Here is a 19,265-nt window from a genome sequence, read left to right as displayed (position 1 = left end):
GTTATTCCTTTGCGAAAGAAGTTATCGTAATCTTTGCATTTCTGCAAGTAATCTTTTGTCATATGGTTTATTCAGATTTGGCTCTTTGCAAACTTCTTTTTGTTAAGGTCACCTACAGTCCTATTTATTGTAGCTCCTTGCGATTTATGTACTGCCCAGCTTAGGATACGCAGTGACATTTTTTGCTTTATATCCCCTTTATTTTCCGCTGCCTAAAAATGTTGCTTCTAATGGATTAGCCGTCCAATTTCACTACGATAGAATGAAAAATGCACTTCTTCATTCACGTCGTGTAACCGCTTGACATGCTGTTCACACCATTGCTTAAGCTGACCTCTCTTCGTTCGTGTAAGGAGGCTTGTTCGCGTTACAGGATATTTTGGTCGATTTTTAATTACCAATAACTAAAAAACAAAGCCGAAGACGCAATTTTTTTGTTCTTGATTTTCGTCTTCTTTCAGCGTCAAGATTCATCTCTTAAATTATATTGAAACAGTAGCTGAAATATATATGTCGGAGATGTAGGAACATCGGGCCTTTCTTTTGGAATTTTGGAAAGGACCCCAATACTTGTGCTCGAGGTGACACAACTGGTCGCTGAACGTAGCCACGGTCACGGGATGAACGTTTTTACCTGACAGAAGAAGCACCGATATTGAGGGGCATGCTGTATTAACAAACAAGCCCCGGCCAGGAGCAATGTCGGCTCTACGCGGGTCTGCCTAGTAACGGCGCCTGGAATTTGTTGATATCCCTGATCAATATGTAATTGACAAATGTGATCGTGACAGTCTTTTATTGTGATCTCCTTGGAGAGAGTTTACTGATATCGTGTGGTCAGTCAGAACGTAACCGAGCGTCACAGCTAACGTCATTTTATGTCTCAGGAAAATATAATCTATTGTACAAAGAGTTTTCCCCGTTGACCGTGGATTCGTTTGAACCCAAGAATATTGTTAACAGCGTTCGTTAAACTTATTAATCGTTAAACTTTGTAAAAGTCATATTTATACGTGTAAATATAACTTCTGTTATGCAAAACGATGGCAAATTCAAATGAAGAATTGATACGTGCCCAAAATTGTAATGTAAACCCGACATATATAATATCGCCTATTATAGATTTTATCATTGGTTTTATATAGAACTATAAATTGGAAAATAATGTTGCAGAATCCATCCATCACTTTTATTCCCTTTAAATAGATCACAACTAATTATAAGTATAATTGTAATTAGATACAATTAGTTACAATAATAACACTTATGAGTTCATAAAACATTTGACATTATTGGAACGACTGCTTGTAGTTAATAGTGACTTCAATTACTAATGACACGATTTCGACGATTTTCGAATGATATTATATACCGGCGACATAACCTTAATGATTATTTTGTAATTTTAAAACGACTTCGGTGACCTCTGTTATGCAAATTTGGCGAGTGCATCGAAGCAAATTAATTAAATTAATATTCTATAATTTACGGGTTCAATAGCAAAACTTTCCAGGTGTGTACTTTGTTGCAGCAAATTTCGTGGGTATCTCCGCGATTTATCGCAACGTAGTTACGCATGGAGTATTGCTTGAATATTGACTTGAAATGAAAAACAGTTTTTTCTTTTCTTTTGTTCTTTTTCTTTTCTTTTCTTTCTTTGTCCCTGTTTGATAACGTTGATCTCAAGCATCTCGTTGATAACGACCGCGTTATCAATGATATATACCGCTTATGTTACAACAATGCGATGAATATCAGCCCATTTGTCGACTCAATAAACAATATACCGAAAAAATCACCGCGATAGCATTTCCATTATAGTCGATACAGTATCGTGCAGAGATCTCATTCTGGTATATGCGGCAATACTAGCCATTATATGTTATCAATTAAAACGAATTTCAAACTAGTTCCTCCAATCGATCATTACTCCGAATCTCTTCCATTGATATCGAATGCAAACATTCATGGTAAAATTGTTTGTATTTCTAACAACTATTTGCATGTATGGTTAATTCTACAGGAATAGGAACTTTTTGTGGCTCTCACTTTCTAACATTCTTAAAAATGTTAAATTGCATTATATTTGTATTATATTTGGAATATATTAACTACAACTTCATAGCCAAGTTATGAAGAACTACGAATTTAACTTATTTATATCCAAAAATTACCTTTTATACATACATACACTTCTAACTAGTTAAAATTATAGATGCGTTGACAATCACCTGTTACAGCCAATCAACTTTCCAGTTCCTTGATTCGCATTATATTTCAACTTTATTGTTTTTACTAAGTTTTATAATGTAACACAAATATAGCAGAATTGCATAATAATTTTCTTGAGAACTTTTAACATTTAACCTCAAAATCCGCAGTCATCTCTGAAGCAATATGATAGTAGTCCAGTATCCATGAACTTGACAAAAGTACACGTCGATTATATTTATATTACATGCACACTTAAAAAATGTCTTGCATTATTTAAGTGAAGTTATCATTTAGTCATGAGCATTAGAAAATAAAGTGTACAATTTATTTATTTTAGTTTACAGCAGAGAGAGAAAAGGAATAAATAGTTATTAGTTTTAAAAATTAAATAATTTCCTTTTTTAAGTTTAAACTCATTTATGATTTATAAGTATTGGTTGTTTTTTTAATCTAATATTCTTTTCTCTTTCAAGGTTAACTAACAATTATAGTTAGTTTGTTTATAACGTAGGTGATTACAAATTACTATTGATATATGATGTTGAATGTTTAAATTTTGTAAATAATCCTTGAGGAAAATAATTCTTGTTTAACTAATTTTTGGCGATAAAAAGTATGAGAAAACGTTAGTTCGTTCAGGTAGAAAGTCTTAAATACAGTTGATTACTGAATATCTGATAATTAGACTGACACTTTTTATGTATTTATGAGAAATTTTGAAGATAAAAAAATACACAGAGTTTTACGGTATATATAAAATATTTCGTTCTTTTTTTTTTTTTACATAAAAACTAAAGAATTACTTCCAGAACAGAATGAAAAAAGCGCAGATTTCATGAATATGCGGAACATTCATTCTCGATTCGCGATTAAAGTAATGGAACGAGGAAACGTGAAATTGTGGAACGAATTTGTTAAAAGTTGGTCGTTCGCGCTTCAAGCAAGACAATCGGCGACGCGACGTTCAAAGAGAGACGTTTCAATAAACAGCCGTAACTGCGTTACAGAGACTTTAAAATCAAAGGTCCTCGGTTGGAAACTCGCTAACCCGGTCGTATTTATAATAATTACAATGAATGATGCACCATAATAGCGTTGCAGCGGCAATAGCACAACTCAAAGTTACTTTACGATATTATAACTAGTGGGAGTTGTAAAGCCTCCAACTGATAATGTTTTAACGCAATAGAGAACATTGTTAACTTCTCCAGAAGAATAAAGCTAACAGGCCAAACCGACGAAGTGGTACATTTGAAATAATCGTTACCTTGCTTTCTCTTTCTGTTTTTTGCCAGGTTTAGCTGTGAAAATTATTGAGTATTTTTAATTAGCTAGGTAATTACGACGATGTACGTGTCTGTATTGATTAACGTCGTCGTTATATTTTATTTCGAAATTTATTCAATAACATTGAAAAATAACCAATCTGTTGCGAGACTAAATGCCTCGAATGCTATTAGAAATATGTATGCTATATTTTTAAACATTAACATATTTGATGTTCAGAATTTGTAAAAGTAATTATGTATATCGATATGTTTTATCGGCGCAAATAGACTCAATGAAAGAGCAAACGATGCGTGTCAACTTTTATGTATCGCACGCAACGAATTAAAGCGTGTTGACATGAAAAACAAGTAAACGACAGGGGAAAGATGGAATTTTATTAATGAAAAACGTTTCGGCACGATGAAATAACCAAAAATCACTAACGCGTTTTATTAGTTATCGCGTATCCATGAGATATTTCAATTCTCCGGAGTACTTTGATCGCAGATGGAAAAATTGTATTTGTCGCGGTTGTGTCTTCAAATAATTTAGATTTCGCTTTGATCTGAATCATATCTACAAACAAAGTACTTGTAAAAAATAATTTACGTAATTGAAAAATGAAAGTAGAAGAGGAAATCTATGATAATTGTCATTAATGGAAACCGTGGTAAAAACTGTTGCATTTAATTGTTTATTAATGAACAATTGAACTGTTTCGAGTTAGTAGACTGAAAATACGCATAATATTAAATAACGAATTACAAAACACATTTCAGGTTAAGGTATAAAATATAACAAAAGTAATGATGAGCATTGCTTCATTCACGTACAGTGCAATCATTGTTCACTCAATTTCCCTCAATGGACTCGTAAATCAAAAAATGTCTACAATAGAACTCCATTGGTCTGAACTCGTCGGGCATCAAAAAGTTAGTATAATAAGAGTTCGCCAATGAAATAAAATGAAGTGACAAATTTATAGTAAAATAATTACAAAATCTTAAGTAAATATAATTATAAAATACTAGTAAAAAACATTCAATTTATAATGAATATCAGCAGATGTTCTGACACTTGCAGCTGATCAATTAATCCTCGCAATAAACGGAACTTCGCGTATATCCTTTTATGTGCCATACTTCAACAGAAACTGTTTGAACAAGATCGAGCCTAGAGTGCATCAGTATTCTGAAACGTTTCCCTATCGTATAAGAGAACAGTATGGTATGAATCATTAAAACTTCCCGAACCAAGCTTCCCTACTGTGTCAAACGAAAGAAGTTTAGAGATATATTTCCTCAAAACGGCAGTTTTCTCTCGATCTCAATTTTTAATTTCCTCTCGGGTTTCTGTTTTTCTGTCCCAATCTCGGTCAGCATAACTAAGCGATATTGTCAGGGAGATGTCGACCACAATGGAAAGTTAACTGATAAATAACGGCTAATGTATTAGTAACATTGACGTTTACTAGAATTTACGAGGTACTTAGACCGGTTTCCTTCCGGAGGGAAGCCAGATTTTTCCGAATTTTGTTGAAGCGTTTCCCGTTTGACGCGCTCAACGCACCCGTCGCCCAGATTTTTGCCGCCTCCCTGTCAACAACGTTGTATGTTTCCTCATCTTGGGGAGCTGATTGCTCCATCAGCGGAATGGGTAATCTCGATGAACGAGTCTAAATTAAGGAGGAGAATGCTGCGCACGATTTCGCGATCACTAAACCAAGTTTCGATCGATGGAAGTTCAAAGAGAAGAGTACTCAAAGGAATAAACGCATCATCGCGAAAACGCGGATGATTCACTGATGGGATGGATAGTGTGTGGTGGTAGGCAACCCAGAAGCAATAAAAAACGGAGAACGCAGGGCGAATTATCGGGGTCGACGATCTGAAAATGCGCGCCAACGTCTGTGCGGTGATCCGCATCCAGTGATTATCCATCAAACTGGCCGCCGTGCTGGTCCAACGTAAAAGTGGGAACTTCATTCGCGGAAAGAATACTAATTCCTCGCGCGTTTCTTCAGAAACGTATTTTCCCACGCCACTCATTATCGTCGCCTCACTTTTCAAATGCTCGTTTAATTCGGTCTGATGTCATAAATATTTGTGATTCAAGATTTGAACCGAATATATTCCCGATCAGGAAAACCAATATACTCCCACCGATGAAATCAATCACTGAATCCTTGGAAACGCACCAGTGAACGTACTCCGCTCCGTAACCGTCCTAATAAATAATAGAATAAAAGCTGATTAAGAATTGCGGTTTAAAGCAAGGCAATGAAGTACATGTATAAAGTGATATAACTGCAATTGAATCTTAACTCTTACAGAACCGAACTTTTTAAACCTGTAAAAATAATTGTTCTTAATTGTTAATAATAGAAATACATCTTCTTGAGCGTTTTTAACCAGTTAGCTGTTTTTGATGAGTATACTTGTCATGAAGAAATGGGAATATTTTGTGTTATGAGGAGTATACTCGTTATACGTAAAAAGTAGTTATAATTTGCTGTTTAGATTGCAATTTAGCAATTGCAGAAAATTGCAGTAATAAAATCAAAAAATAAAACAGTCATTTCATTATGACTTAATTCTATATTATAACAGCCACAGATACTCAGTGTTTAACGAGTATATTCGTCATCGCTTACTTTTTACGATACATTTTAGGTACACGCTTTTCAAAGAGGTCGCAACCGCTAACTGATTAAGATGACATAAAACAATAAAATGTAGGTGTGTGAGGTTTATGTGTAGAGGATGGTTGGTCAGTGAGGTTTAATGGACGAGATTACTCGTTGTTGAAACCGTCGAATATATTTAAAATAATAAATTAATGTACAGCCTGTATACGTTGAGTCGTTAGTACAAAGTATAAGTCGCAAAATAAAAACGCGGATAAATACTCGTTAATGCTCGTCGCGTAACTCGGTAGTAGATACTCGTGATAACGCTTGGATCGCTCGTCGGTACAAAGAGATGCTCGTAGATACTCGAAGATACTGTACTCTTTTCAGTCGGTTTATTTATACTAGTCGGGGGAGAGTCGGAAAATTCAAATTCGTCTTTATTCGACGGTTGCATGTAGCGGCAACATTGTTTTGTCGGAATTTATTTGTCACAACGTTTCATGCGTCAAGGCTGTGTCAATGTCCCAAGGCGCAACAAGAGCATGAGTCGCTCTCGATTCGCGTCGTCCTTTGACTCCTGTGCCGCTACAGATGTTACGATCTGGTCTTGATCTTCGGTGCTCGTAACCGTTATGTGTTACTCTAGATGTCGAATTTTAGATTTCTCGAGTTATATTTATGTCAAAACGGTGGTTGTTGCCACCACCATATTTGCAACAAATAGTTATTAACTATATCGATTAATTCGACTTTCATTTGTTATTTTTGAAACAAGGCAAATGACTGAATGGAATGATTTCAGAAACTTGTCGTACTCTTCTAGATAGCGACACTATTCCGAATATCCCAGGAGGTTGTGCTCTAATTACTTCCGCGACAACCGAATTTCCAAACTGTTGTATCCTTGATGTTTTAATTCGTTAATGTAACCGTATGAGTAGCGTTAACTAGCGTATGAATGCAACTGGTAAATAAAATTCCACGTTTCAGCTTATCCACTATGTGCAAGAGTACTAGCACGGGAAGGACTAAAGTTTTCTTGGAATAAATAAATATTTCTGATATCGTTTTAATTGTTGACAATAATATTCAATGAATAATTTTATTGAAATCGTACATGTCAGTCATACATGAAGTGGTATAAGTTCGAAATCGAAAAAGAAAATGTTCCAATGTTAACTTTTCACCTTGCTTATACGTATGGTCGATCGCACTCTTGGAATATCGTACTGAGTTAGCATAATTGTTGAAAGACTGAATTGACAACTGAACAACTGAACTCTTAACAAACTTTTACTTGAACTGCGGTTTGACAAAATTTCAACTGGACTCTTATAAATTTTAACGGAATTGCTTGAACTTTTAACTGAACTGAACTCTTTCAAATTTTGAACTGAACTGCAAGACTCTCAACAAAACTTCGACTGACTGGATTGGACTTTATAACTAAACTGAATGACTGACTCAATAACTGAAAACTGACTTTAACTGACTGATTTTTAACTAAAAACCAATTGACTGAACTGTTCTTTGACAATTTTTACTGAACTGTTACAAAATTTTTACTGAACTCCCTGTCTGTAAATGGCTACACTTATTTATGATGAGATTATCATGGCCAAATGTCACGTGACGGATTATTTCATGATAGCGCAGAGTTTTGGTACGTGATTTCTTCTACGGACGCTGGAATCTTTGGTTCTACTGATGTCCTTTCAGAAATGTTAGTGTTTCAGCTGATGTAGTTTTCGTGAAAATATTATTGAAGTTGCTCTTTTCTAGAAATCCTTGTTGCTGCATTCTTCATGCAGTATTAGTTTCTGCTGATGGCAGGTCGTACTCCGCTAAACATGTGGTCACCTTGTTGATGCCGATATTTCATACTTTGGCGTGGGTCAGTTTGTTTGCTGCTGCAGATAATGTGTGAGAGGATCGCAGCATCTCAGCCTCTATTATCTGCTTATTGTACTGTGTATTGTGGTGGGATGGCGCGCGCAATGCGGCGCGTATCAGTGGACATATTATTGTTCTTTGTTTCTATTTCGATATTCTTAGATTTTAATATTGTTCAACAATAATTTTGTGTACTTGTTTATTGATTTATTACGACATTAAAGTATTTGTACGTGCTATATTTCTTATTTCCGTTAAGTTTTGTGTTTTTAATTCCATTTGCCTAAAATTGAGGCTCGCACAATTCGCGATTTACAGCGCATTTCTTTCACGATGCTCTGCACAATCTGTGACAGTAGGATTCGCTTTTCCGATACCGTTTTATCGAAGAGAAGTACATTTAACTTTTGTTGTATGTTGCGTATAGTATATAGTATATCGAGTATGAAAGTATTCATTTTAAATTTTAATATTTTAAGAATTTGTTAAATCCGAAAATATTAATTTTAGTAAATAGAGAGTAAAGAATATTTTGAAGTTATGTGTTACGTTAACGTATCATATACCGTATACCGGTTATGCATCGGGCAACGAGGCTCGTTTAACCAGTCAAAAATTGTCAGAATAGAATAGAATTCCCGCGTCGAACAGGGGTGAGTTTGATTGTATTTAAGTTATGTTCGCTCGTTATGTGTCTCGATTTTTGATAATGCAGCCTCTCTTAACCAATCAAGATTCATCGTCTTGTGGCGGCACTCGACAGCACAAATACCGCCATTTCGACACTAACTAAGACCGGACGACGATGGCACAGTGGTTAGCGACATAGGTTACGAACGTTCGGGACCCGGATTCGAATACTGTCGTCGTAGTCCGATATTTTTCTTCCACGGTACTTAAATAGGAAGAAAATACGACAGTACCCTAGCAAGCGACATCTACCGCCAAGAGCTATCACAATTAATACGACATATCCGCCTCAGTCTGATAACCCATAGCCATGGGTTATAACAACATCTCTCTTGAAATACGATAGTCTTTCCTAATGGATTAATTAAAGCACAAGCGAGAATCTTGTGACACGCACGGAATTCTTCTCCATGCAACGTTCTCCTTTTTCTTTTCCTTCTTTGAGCGATGTAATTAAAGGCAAAGCAGAAAAGGAAAAGGAAAATAGTGAAGGAGAATTCCATCGCAAGGAAATCTTTTGAAACAGTGTAAGATCTCCACGAAAATTCAGAGTTCGTGAAATGGAAGGAGGCAAATAGGTGCTGAAAGAACTAATTAAGAGTCTTGATGAGTTACCGCACAACAAGTAAGATGATACTTGCAAGATATTCACTATCAAAATATTTAATACAGATTGCTGTGTGAACGATGGAACGTCAGCAATGACTGCAACGTAACGTTGCATAACCTAGCCAGGAATTAAATTGTAGGTAGTTTAATTAACACGGAAAGTATTTTAATACAATTCGCGTACTTCCACAAAAACCAGAGACTTTCCTATTCGATACATTGTCAATGAGTAAAGGTTCATACCATACAATATCATTGTTGCCTCGTAACCAGTGACGTAAACCGATTAAACTTCTCGTTATCAACACCGTTTCCTTCGTTATACTAATGCAAGTAGCATCGTAGATAATAAAAATTGGATGGTCAATGCATGCGTTAATATCAGAATAGAACAGACTTTTTATTCATCATGTCAGACACGGTTCATCGTATAAAATACGATAGGAACGAAAACAGAATACTTGCGGATCGGTCGATACCATCTTATCATTTATTTACCGCAACGATTGCTCTTTAGATCTGGCAGGCGAGAGGGCAGAGAGGAACAAACTACTAATGATTGATCCTATCGTGGACGAGTGGCGGCCTAATGACAGAAGAATAAATGCCACGTGCAAAAGGTAAGACAGAGAAAGTAGACAAAAGAAAACGATGTCTACGATGATTCTCAACGGGATGCGAAAGCGTGTTGCGGATACATACGGCGTATGTACAGGTACGGGAAGGAAATTATATGCCGCAATCACTATAACATGATTCTACACCTTTTTGCATCGGTGGAAATTTGTTAAAAAAGGGTGCTGCAATCTTGACCCTGGAATTCAAATTTCTTTCTATTTGCATGGAACCGAAGTTCATGAAACGGAGTTCACTTGAAAATTTAACTTTCAATAGCTTTTGCATCTATTTTATCTTTGATATGCTTTATAATGTGATTTCATAGTTCAATGGCTGTGCCGTGTTTCTGATAACTCACTGCAGCTCGTAAAGAATACTTTAATAGTGATACATTGTTTTGTTGCTGATATCCGCATCATCAACTGCCTAGTGTTATGATGCAAATTATTTACATTTGGATGATATACGACGTAAATAGTTAATAGTTTCCCTCTTAATTTACTGTATACACAGTAATGAAATTTTAGTTTCTCGTTGAGAATGCGCAGTATTACCTCTTGGCCACCAAATCATTGGTCTAGCCAATCGCATCAATCTGGACTTTCTATTTAATAGCGACCCTCTATTATTTCCTGAGCTACTGTATAACTTTTTGCTGTTTTATCAACAATGCTCAATAACATAATATTTATATTGTATATTTTCTTTGTGAATATATTCATATCATAAGTAAAATAGCTGCAAGAACTACTGAAACGTTAACATCATTATTAAAAAAGACGATTGAATTCGACTCATGGTTCTCTTAATAAAGGTGGTCCTCGTAGCGAGTAGAATACGATGCGACCAAGTTTGACCTTGAATTTAAAATCTGTACCGATTCAGAGGTATAGAATGACACTACGATGATTGCGACATATAATTTCCGAGGGTGCATCTCTTCCAAGTGACTGGGCGATGTCTAAAAGAGGAAGAGAAATAACGATAACAAGATACAAGAGGATAAACTAAACAATGTGCATTCAACGTGATTGATGCACCGCCGCGATGCTGTAGACTAGAGGTTGTCTACAGGCGCCTGTATGCGTAGGCAACCTCCGATTGTCCATCCTCTCGCCGGATCCTCACATCCACTCCCTGTCGTTCGCTGTGTTTTCCAGAGAACGATTAAATAATGCTCTCGACTTTCCTTTTACAGCTATCAGCTTGATGGAATTACTAACTATGTAAAAAGATAAGATTTAAAAGTGCACACATTCGGAGATAATGATTGCCAGAAGTGATTTCTACCGATTTCTACCGTGATAGTCCCTTGCCGCAGACATCATGACTTAAGAATATCACTGTAATTATTTTATGAACATTCGAAAATTCATGAACGAGTTCTTCTGCGGCAAATAATTCAATCGCATTAAATCCGTAAACAGACAATTGATTGACAGGTTATGAATCGGCAGCCGTAATGCATTTTCTTCAGGATATCTGTAAAAGAAATAGAATAGGGAAAGTCTATTTTAATCGCGTTCGATTCTTCTATAATCCGCGATGTAAAAATTCGATTGGAAACATTCGCGACCAGCTACGTTTCTAATCAATTATTTTCAATCATAGCTCGCGAGCGAGTCTAAATTTATTGTGTAGCGACATTTTTCTCCAATGTGCGTGGTCATTTGAAATTCGAAGAAATTTACGATTCAACCGAATAACGACCCGAAACCAAAGTAATTTATCACGCTTTTAACATGTACTCGTTGATTTATTTATTAGAATATTTATTAAATACGTTGTAAAAGATCGCGCATCTCAATATTTCATACATAGATGGAGATGGAGATAGATGGAGTTTTCTAATCGAACAAACGTTCAACACCGAAGATGCACGATGCGATAAAAATTGTAACGTATAATTAACCACTTTGTTTTAAACAACAGTGACCGTATTAACAGAATTTTAATATCAGCACAGTTTTGCCATTTCTGGCGAAAATAATTATAAAAGTTCACTACTTGTGATGCTGGAGGATCGTTAAATTTTCATAAGAGCTGCACGAAAGCGTCGGAAGTTTATTGTCTACTTTGTATCGTGAACTATGGACAAATAATTCTACGTAGAAACGGAAAAATCACTAGAAGAAAACACCGAAGTAAATTTAAAAGAAGGATAAAGGAAATTATACAATTATAAAATTAAAATCGTAAAATTTAGATTATAAGATACAATAAGATTTATTGAAATTAGATCGCTTCTACATTAATAACATTGCACTGACACTTCAGCAATGCTAAAACCGTGTAAAGCAATGCAAATCAAACATACTCATCCTTTGACCAAAATATATTAGGACTAGTATACATGACAGTAGCAGATCCAGGAATAGTTATCGAATTTGTGAAGACGGTGGTACCTGGACGAAGATTGGAATCAACGCTGACGGTATGAACTATCAGAGAAGGAGAAAGTGGCAGGACAGCTCTAGCATTTACGGTGACAGGTACATTGGCAAAATTAAACATAACAATTACAGTGTCATTTCCTAGAGTGCGAGTAATACTCAAAACCCTTTGGTCGTATACGGTAACGTTTAAGGAACCATGTGCGATCACTGGTCGCCTTTTCACGCTCATCACACTTTTGAATACCTGGTAGTGAGAGTAATATAGCTCCTTCTGAGCTTGCAGATTCAAGGTCTTATAATTTGGATGCACGGGAAGCCAGGTTTTCGCACTGGTGGAGAATCCAGCGCTGGTGCTGTTGTCCCATTGGTACGGTGTTCTTTCGGGATCTCTGGATTTCAGAAAGTATCTGGCGGGACCAGCGTTGCAACCAGCTGGATCGACAGTTTCGGCGTACGTGAATTCTTTGTCTATCATTCCGATTTCATCACCGTTGTAAACAACCGCTATGCCAGGTAGGAGGAGTGCCATTTCGGTAATCTCATCTGCTCGTCGACTTCCGAATCTCGAGGCCACACGATGATTATCGTGGTTGCCCACGACCCAGTTCGGCACGCTACCCTGAGGCACGGTATTAACCCACTTGTCTATCAGATTTTTAAAGTCCATTGCGGTAGATTTGTTGTTCAGCTCTGTAATAAACATAAAGTTGAAGGGAACATTTGAGCCAGCATTGTAGAATTTAATAGTTAGGTCATGAGTAGTGTAGGCTTCCGTGAGAATCAATTTTGGATCGGATCGGGTACGGTTGGAGTATTCATCCATCAGTTTCCTCCAGCTTCGGAGCGTCTCGTAGGTCTCATTCTGATCTTTCGTATAAATATGCACCAGGCTATCGTAATCGTCTTTAGGGACATCGGTCCTGTTTGCGCTCGGCTCGTCCCGGAACTTGGTGTCCTCGAACATATGATTGATAGCGTCAATGCGGAAACCATCGACTCCGCGATTCATCCAGAAAGTCAATACGTTTTTCATCTCCTTATCTAAAGCCTGACTGCGATAATTCAAATCTGGCTGACCTGCAGCAAACTGATGTAGGTAGTACTGCTTGCGGACGTTGTTCCACTGCCAGGCAGATCCCTGGAAGGTGCTCAGCCAGTTATTTGGCGGCAGTCTGGTGCCATTTACGATTCTGCCATCGTGCCAGACGTAGTATTCATCGTACGGCTTTATCCTTTGAATACTCTTTTTGAACCAGGGATGGTCGTTAGAGCTATGATTAGGCACGAAGTCCATGATAACTTTGAGCCCGAGGGACTTAGCCTTAGCTACCAATTTGTCGAAATCCGCTAAAGTTCCATAATCTGGATCAATGTCTGTAAAGTTGGAGATGTCGTAACCGAAATCAACTTGTGGACTCCTATAGATTGGCGATAACCAGACGACCTTAGCACCAATGTCCTTAACGTGTTCCAGTTTGCTGGTGATACCATTCAGGTCACCGATACCATCTCCGTTGCTGTCTTTGAAACTCCTCGGGTAGATTTGGTACACGATGATATTTTTGTACCAATCCACATCCACTCCCGCGCTGAGCGCGAACAGCAAGGAACACGTTGCAATTATTAGTCGAAACATGATGGATTACTGAACCAAGAGAAACACGGTCGACTATTTATAAAACGCGACGTTATTGATTATGTTTACATGTATGCTTCGATTATCTGTTTACATGTATGCTTCGATTATCTGTTTACATGTATGCTTCGATTATCTGTTTATTAAATTCCTTAACTCAGTTAATTGAAAGATAAGTTTGTTTCGAATAAGTGTCAACGATAACGGAAAGATAGTTAGGTACTCGAATACTATCATACACCGTGTATTAATTTATTTTTTGTTATCTGATGCTTCTTTGGAAAGAAATTTTTTATGTCAAAATTGTTTTTTTCACATTCGGTAGTTTAAACAAACTGAATGCTCGCGAGGGATCACAAGTTTTTTTCTATAAGTGGAGTATATTGTACGAAACACAGCTTCTCATAAGATTCGTCGAAGTATAGAGCAACTCGAGAGACGGTTAACACTTAGAACAGCATGATCTCATGTGTACAAGGTGTTTATACGTGCCAATCTAGTTTCTATCGTTCGCCGACTAATTATATGGCCAACCGCACTCGAGCAAATCATTTACCTACTTTCTTCTCATTGAAGCTAATTATTTAAAGCTCGAGTTCCGCCGTCGCAAATAAACTCGCGACTCGTCAGCGTTACTACAGTCTTTTCTCCTTCTTATATCTGTAGGAAATCTATTATCGATGCGTTAACGCGTGATTCATGTAAAATTTCCAACTACGACGAGCATTAGCTTAACGTTAACCAATTAAAAAGCCTGTATAAAGATACAATCTCATTTCTGTTAAAATGAACAATTTTTTCAGATGGAGATATGTACATTATAAACTATGACAACGAATTGCTATGTTCCGATGTAAAAGAGGATTTCGATTTATTACCGAACACTGTTAATTTCAGTTTCAAATAGAAGTATTTGATGAAAGATGATAGGTAAAGAAGAAAGAATGATGTAATATTGTATAAAATGCAATAGGCCACAATAGAATGAAACCTCTATGTGAAAGCTGTTTTCATACATTGCATTGAGTACAGAGCTAACTTTATTATCGATAACAACCCTATATAATCGAAATGGAAAATCGAAGTGGATAAGTATTATTTACAAAGAAATAAATAATCGGCGAAAGTATTTCAAATCAGAAGTTAAAAGGATTTATCTATTCTTTTCTTTTTACAATTAGAGTATGACGTTGCCCCGTTTTATTTTTGGATCCATGCAATGAATTCGAAACGATTTATCAAAATTTCAACTCTCCATAATATTGAAATTTTCACGTAAAGATAATCAACCAGGGCACCCAGCTACTATCAGTACTCATAAAATTTCAATGATATCGCAGTATAACTAGGAAAACAAGTTACAACCAATCTTTTTACTGATCAATTCGGCTCGCTCGTCACGGATAAATGAAACAGTTCCCGGATTGATCGCTAAAATGTTTTCTGTTATGTACTGTTTTAGTGATACGCGGGTTTTCACATTGATCAGTTGCCTAACTGAAATAGCATTTTTATTACATATTAATGTTTCCAAGCACAATTCGCAGCTTTTACAAATCTTAATCTTTACCAATTTCTTGCAAAGATAGCCTGTAAGTACGATACAAATACGTAATTAAAAGATATATATATATATGTCGGGTTCACATTATGATTAGGGTTAAAAGCGTGAAAGGAATCTTCATTTGGATTAGGCATTGTTATTATGCAATAGAGAAGATATTTACTAGTACAAAATATGAGTATTATATGAGTATTTGACAAGTAACCGTAGTAATTAGATACTCGAGATGATAATGACAATGATCCTAGGTTCAATAACGAATCCGCGGTCAACGAGATGACAAAATGCGCTTTCTTCCAAAGTCCAAGTTGTACCCAACTTCCTTGTCTACGGTACAAGTATTACTGAATTAACTCTTTGTTAAAACATAGAATATCCACCGAGCGTAAGGACGCTATATAACTAGCTAATGCGACCTCACGAGAGAGTAACTTTCCGTCACGATGATGCTGCAGAGGAAAACTATATTGGGGTGTGTCTAAGGACACGAGATCATCAGATTTGTGGAGAGATGCCTTCGTTCGGAAAGTGAGGGAGATTGACGTTGCTGTTAATTGGTCAATTTCCATGTTGGTGGTTAGAGAAGGATGCTAACCACCCTTGAGAGAGAGAGAGAGAGAGAGAGAGAGAGAGAGAGAGAGAGAGAGAGAGAGTTGCTAGCGGAAGCGTTGTACGTGAGAAAAGAAGGTTCCTCGTATCTTCCTGCAGTAGGTGATAGATTTAGGAGCTGCTAAGACTAAGACTATTTGTCAGTTTGAAGAACCTCAGCTAAATAAATTCTAAGATTTATAGCGGGTCCTTAGGCTAGCTGGAAATATACAGTGAAGATGTATCGACATCTGGCCATCATCTTGTCCGAAAAAAGGGGTCTTTATGTAGCGAGCCACAGGACAGGAACCGTTGGAATGTTTACTGTCGCGTGCCGCTACAATTATATTTTTTTCACGGAGAGCTATACGGTTATTCTATATCTTTGTTAGGTAAATGTTTATCCCTTGACCGCGGCCACGTTTGGCGGCTGATTGTCGCCTCGAGCCCAAGCTCATTATTACAAATCTCGAACAACTACAATCGGATTGAATGACGGCAATTGCTTAATTACGGCTATGGTAGAATCTAGATTAAAGTGTTAAGAGATTTTCCCAAAATTCCAAAGGCTTCGGTGTCCTTTCATTTCCGACATATATATATATCTACTGATTCTAATTTTTAGTATGTACGTGACAAGCAGATAGATAAAACATACTGCGATATTTCATATATCAATGGATTCATTAAAAGGTTCTTCATGCTAGTATTATTTGTCGGATACTACTCTAGCCCAATCCTGAACCGATTCATTTTCTCTTTTATTCATACAGTATTAGAAATGCCTAAATGCTCATCAACGAGTTAAATTAGACTATATAAGTTAAGTTGGGCTGTATAAAAATGCACCCACTTACTTCAGAATTTCCAAATATCTTGAAATCTAAGATTGCGCGACGATAACATGTGTAAGAAAAAATTGTCCAGAATGTTTTCCTTGGTAACATATGTCAGGGACATTGAAATCAACGAGGCATGTCCTTTCCTATATAATAACTGTTGGTTTTCACTTTAATTTCCAACATATCTAATTTTAAAAGTCCAATAAATCTAATACAGATAATAATCAAAATTTAATGTGTTTGTACGCAGCTGGGACGAGGTATATAACATCGATTTAGTCGAACTCAGCCATCTCTTCCCATTCCGACTAAATATGAATTAGGATTATTGTTCTCATTTACAGTTTCGCTCCACAACCGCATGTCTACGATTCAGACTTTATTTATTTATTCTTACCGTAATACGAGAAGTTTCTCTGTCCGGTGCCGCTTTTTGTATATCTTCTCCTGTTTATCTTACCTCGCGTTTTCTTTTGAAAGCTACGCCATCGTGTTCTATAATCCGATGTGAAGGAGTCTATTCTAAGTTTGTTGCAAACATAGAAGCAGACAACTAAAAAATTCTACCAAATGTCCAAATTGGACAAATTGTGAATGTAAATTATTAAATAAAAGAAAAAGAAAAAAAGACATAGAAACACGAGACCGAATAACCCTATACTTTGCCAATGGCGCTCGGGGAAGTCTCCTTGTATGAAAGGCGCTTTGCTATTGTGCCTTTCTTGTACGCACGCAGGACAATTTTTGCAGTTCCGAGCTCGTGCCTAGCCATCAAGCCCACTATTTTTCTCTTTCTCCACATTTATTAATGCTAACGTGGCCTTTGTGAATCCTCGATAACATCTCCAACTGGGGATGTAGAGGGATAATAATCCTGGAATTCTATATCACAAAATCGTTCACACAGAATGAAATATTGTCTTTATGCTGGTGATATGGCAGCATGTGATTAAGGAGACCATATTTTGAAGGCCAATTTGCTGAACAATACTCTTTCAGTACAGTGCAAATGGAATCGGCTCTCTGCTCGTATTTAACTTTATCTAACAAACTTTCTGACACAGGCAAACTATTTATGATAAAATAACATAAACATCTATTTCTCGTGGCAAATCATTGACTTTGCTCTCGCGTTGGTGTAGAGTATTTCTAGACAAAGAATTTGCGAGGACTAGTTAGTTTTATCCCAAAACATAAGTCACCCTATATCAATACCGGATCAATAGCAAGCGTGATTTTTGTAATCTGGGTAATCTCATCCAACAGCTTAGTCTGAGGTGTGTACAGAGAAAGAATAACAACACACTCAAACCGGCTGGCTGCGGAAACGATCAACACAAGCATAGAAAGAAGACTGAAAAGGAAACACCTAGCTGATCTCACAAAGGATATAACCTAACAAACGCGAAGATGATACCCCGCTGGGGGTAACCATCCATATGCTATGTATATTTAAGATATAACATTTTACCTAATGTCCCACTGGACAAATTGTAAAATTGCAATTAAATAATAAAAACAAAAATGTCCTACTGGACAAATTGTAAAATTTAAACAAATAATAAAAAAACGAAATACTACTATGGGGGACAGCAGCAATGAGTCACATAAATAAATTAGAGTCACTACAATCGAAAATACTCAGAGCAATAGTTAACGTTATGTTATGTCAAAAAACGGGGATATACGCAAAGACCTAAAAATAGTAACAGTCACAGAAGAAATCGACAGGTACGCAAAAAAATACATTAGTACGCAAAAATATACGCGAAAGAATGGCAACATATTCAAACCAGCTGGTTGCTAAAGCGAGCAAAACTCTCATAAAAAGAAAACTAAAGAGGAAACAGCTCACTGACCTGACTAAAGAAATAAAATAGACAAACTGGAAGATGGTATCCTGCTGGGGGTAGACATCCACATGTTATTTAGCAATAAAACTAGAAAAATTTACCGAATGTCCAGCTGGACAAATAATTAAAAAAAATATAATCTTTATATTCGTCATGATGAACTTTTTCGACGCGTGTTACGTCGCGCGGGACATCTACACGCCAGCCCTCGCTACCTGGCCGCCAACGGTCAACTTACAGCCATCCCGATTCTCAATAGACCCAATGACCCACCATAAAGACATAAACCCTTAGCTGCATTGTCTCCACACATGTTTGCCAGTCTAATTGCCTGTCTGGAGAATTCTCTAATTCTAGAAGTATTTGCAGTTTATGGCTGGGTCTTGGAAAGGTCCTTGAGTTTATTAGGCGCTCTTAAGAATCACGGAGAAAGCGGACAGTCATCAGATGGGAAAAACCCA

At 36.7% G+C, this 19,265-nt stretch overlaps 1 protein-coding gene across 1 annotated transcript; it reads right to left on the bottom strand.

Annotated features, from left to right (window-relative positions):
• Positions 1–12,126: 12,126 nt before the first annotated feature.
• LOC122570353 (maltase 2-like) lies at positions 12,127–13,972 on the bottom strand. Its single transcript, XM_043732547.1, has one exon. It carries the CDS (start codon positions 13,955–13,957, stop codon positions 12,233–12,235), a length of 1,725 nt encoding a protein of 574 aa, XP_043588482.1. The 5' UTR covers positions 13,958–13,972; the 3' UTR covers positions 12,127–12,232.
• Between the last annotated feature and the right edge of the window lie 5,293 nt (positions 13,973–19,265).

Source organism: Bombus pyrosoma, linkage group LG8, assembly GCF_014825855.1.
Source record: "Bombus pyrosoma isolate SC7728 linkage group LG8, ASM1482585v1, whole genome shotgun sequence".
NCBI lineage: Eukaryota > Metazoa > Arthropoda > Insecta > Hymenoptera > Apidae > Bombus > Bombus pyrosoma.
This window is presented reverse-complemented; position numbering and strand designations above follow the sequence as displayed.

Coding starts and splice junctions, on each gene's coding strand:
- LOC122570353 (XM_043732547.1), bottom strand. CDS start 13,957: ATGTTTCGACTAATAATTGCAACGTGTTCCTTGCTGTTCGCGCTCAGC.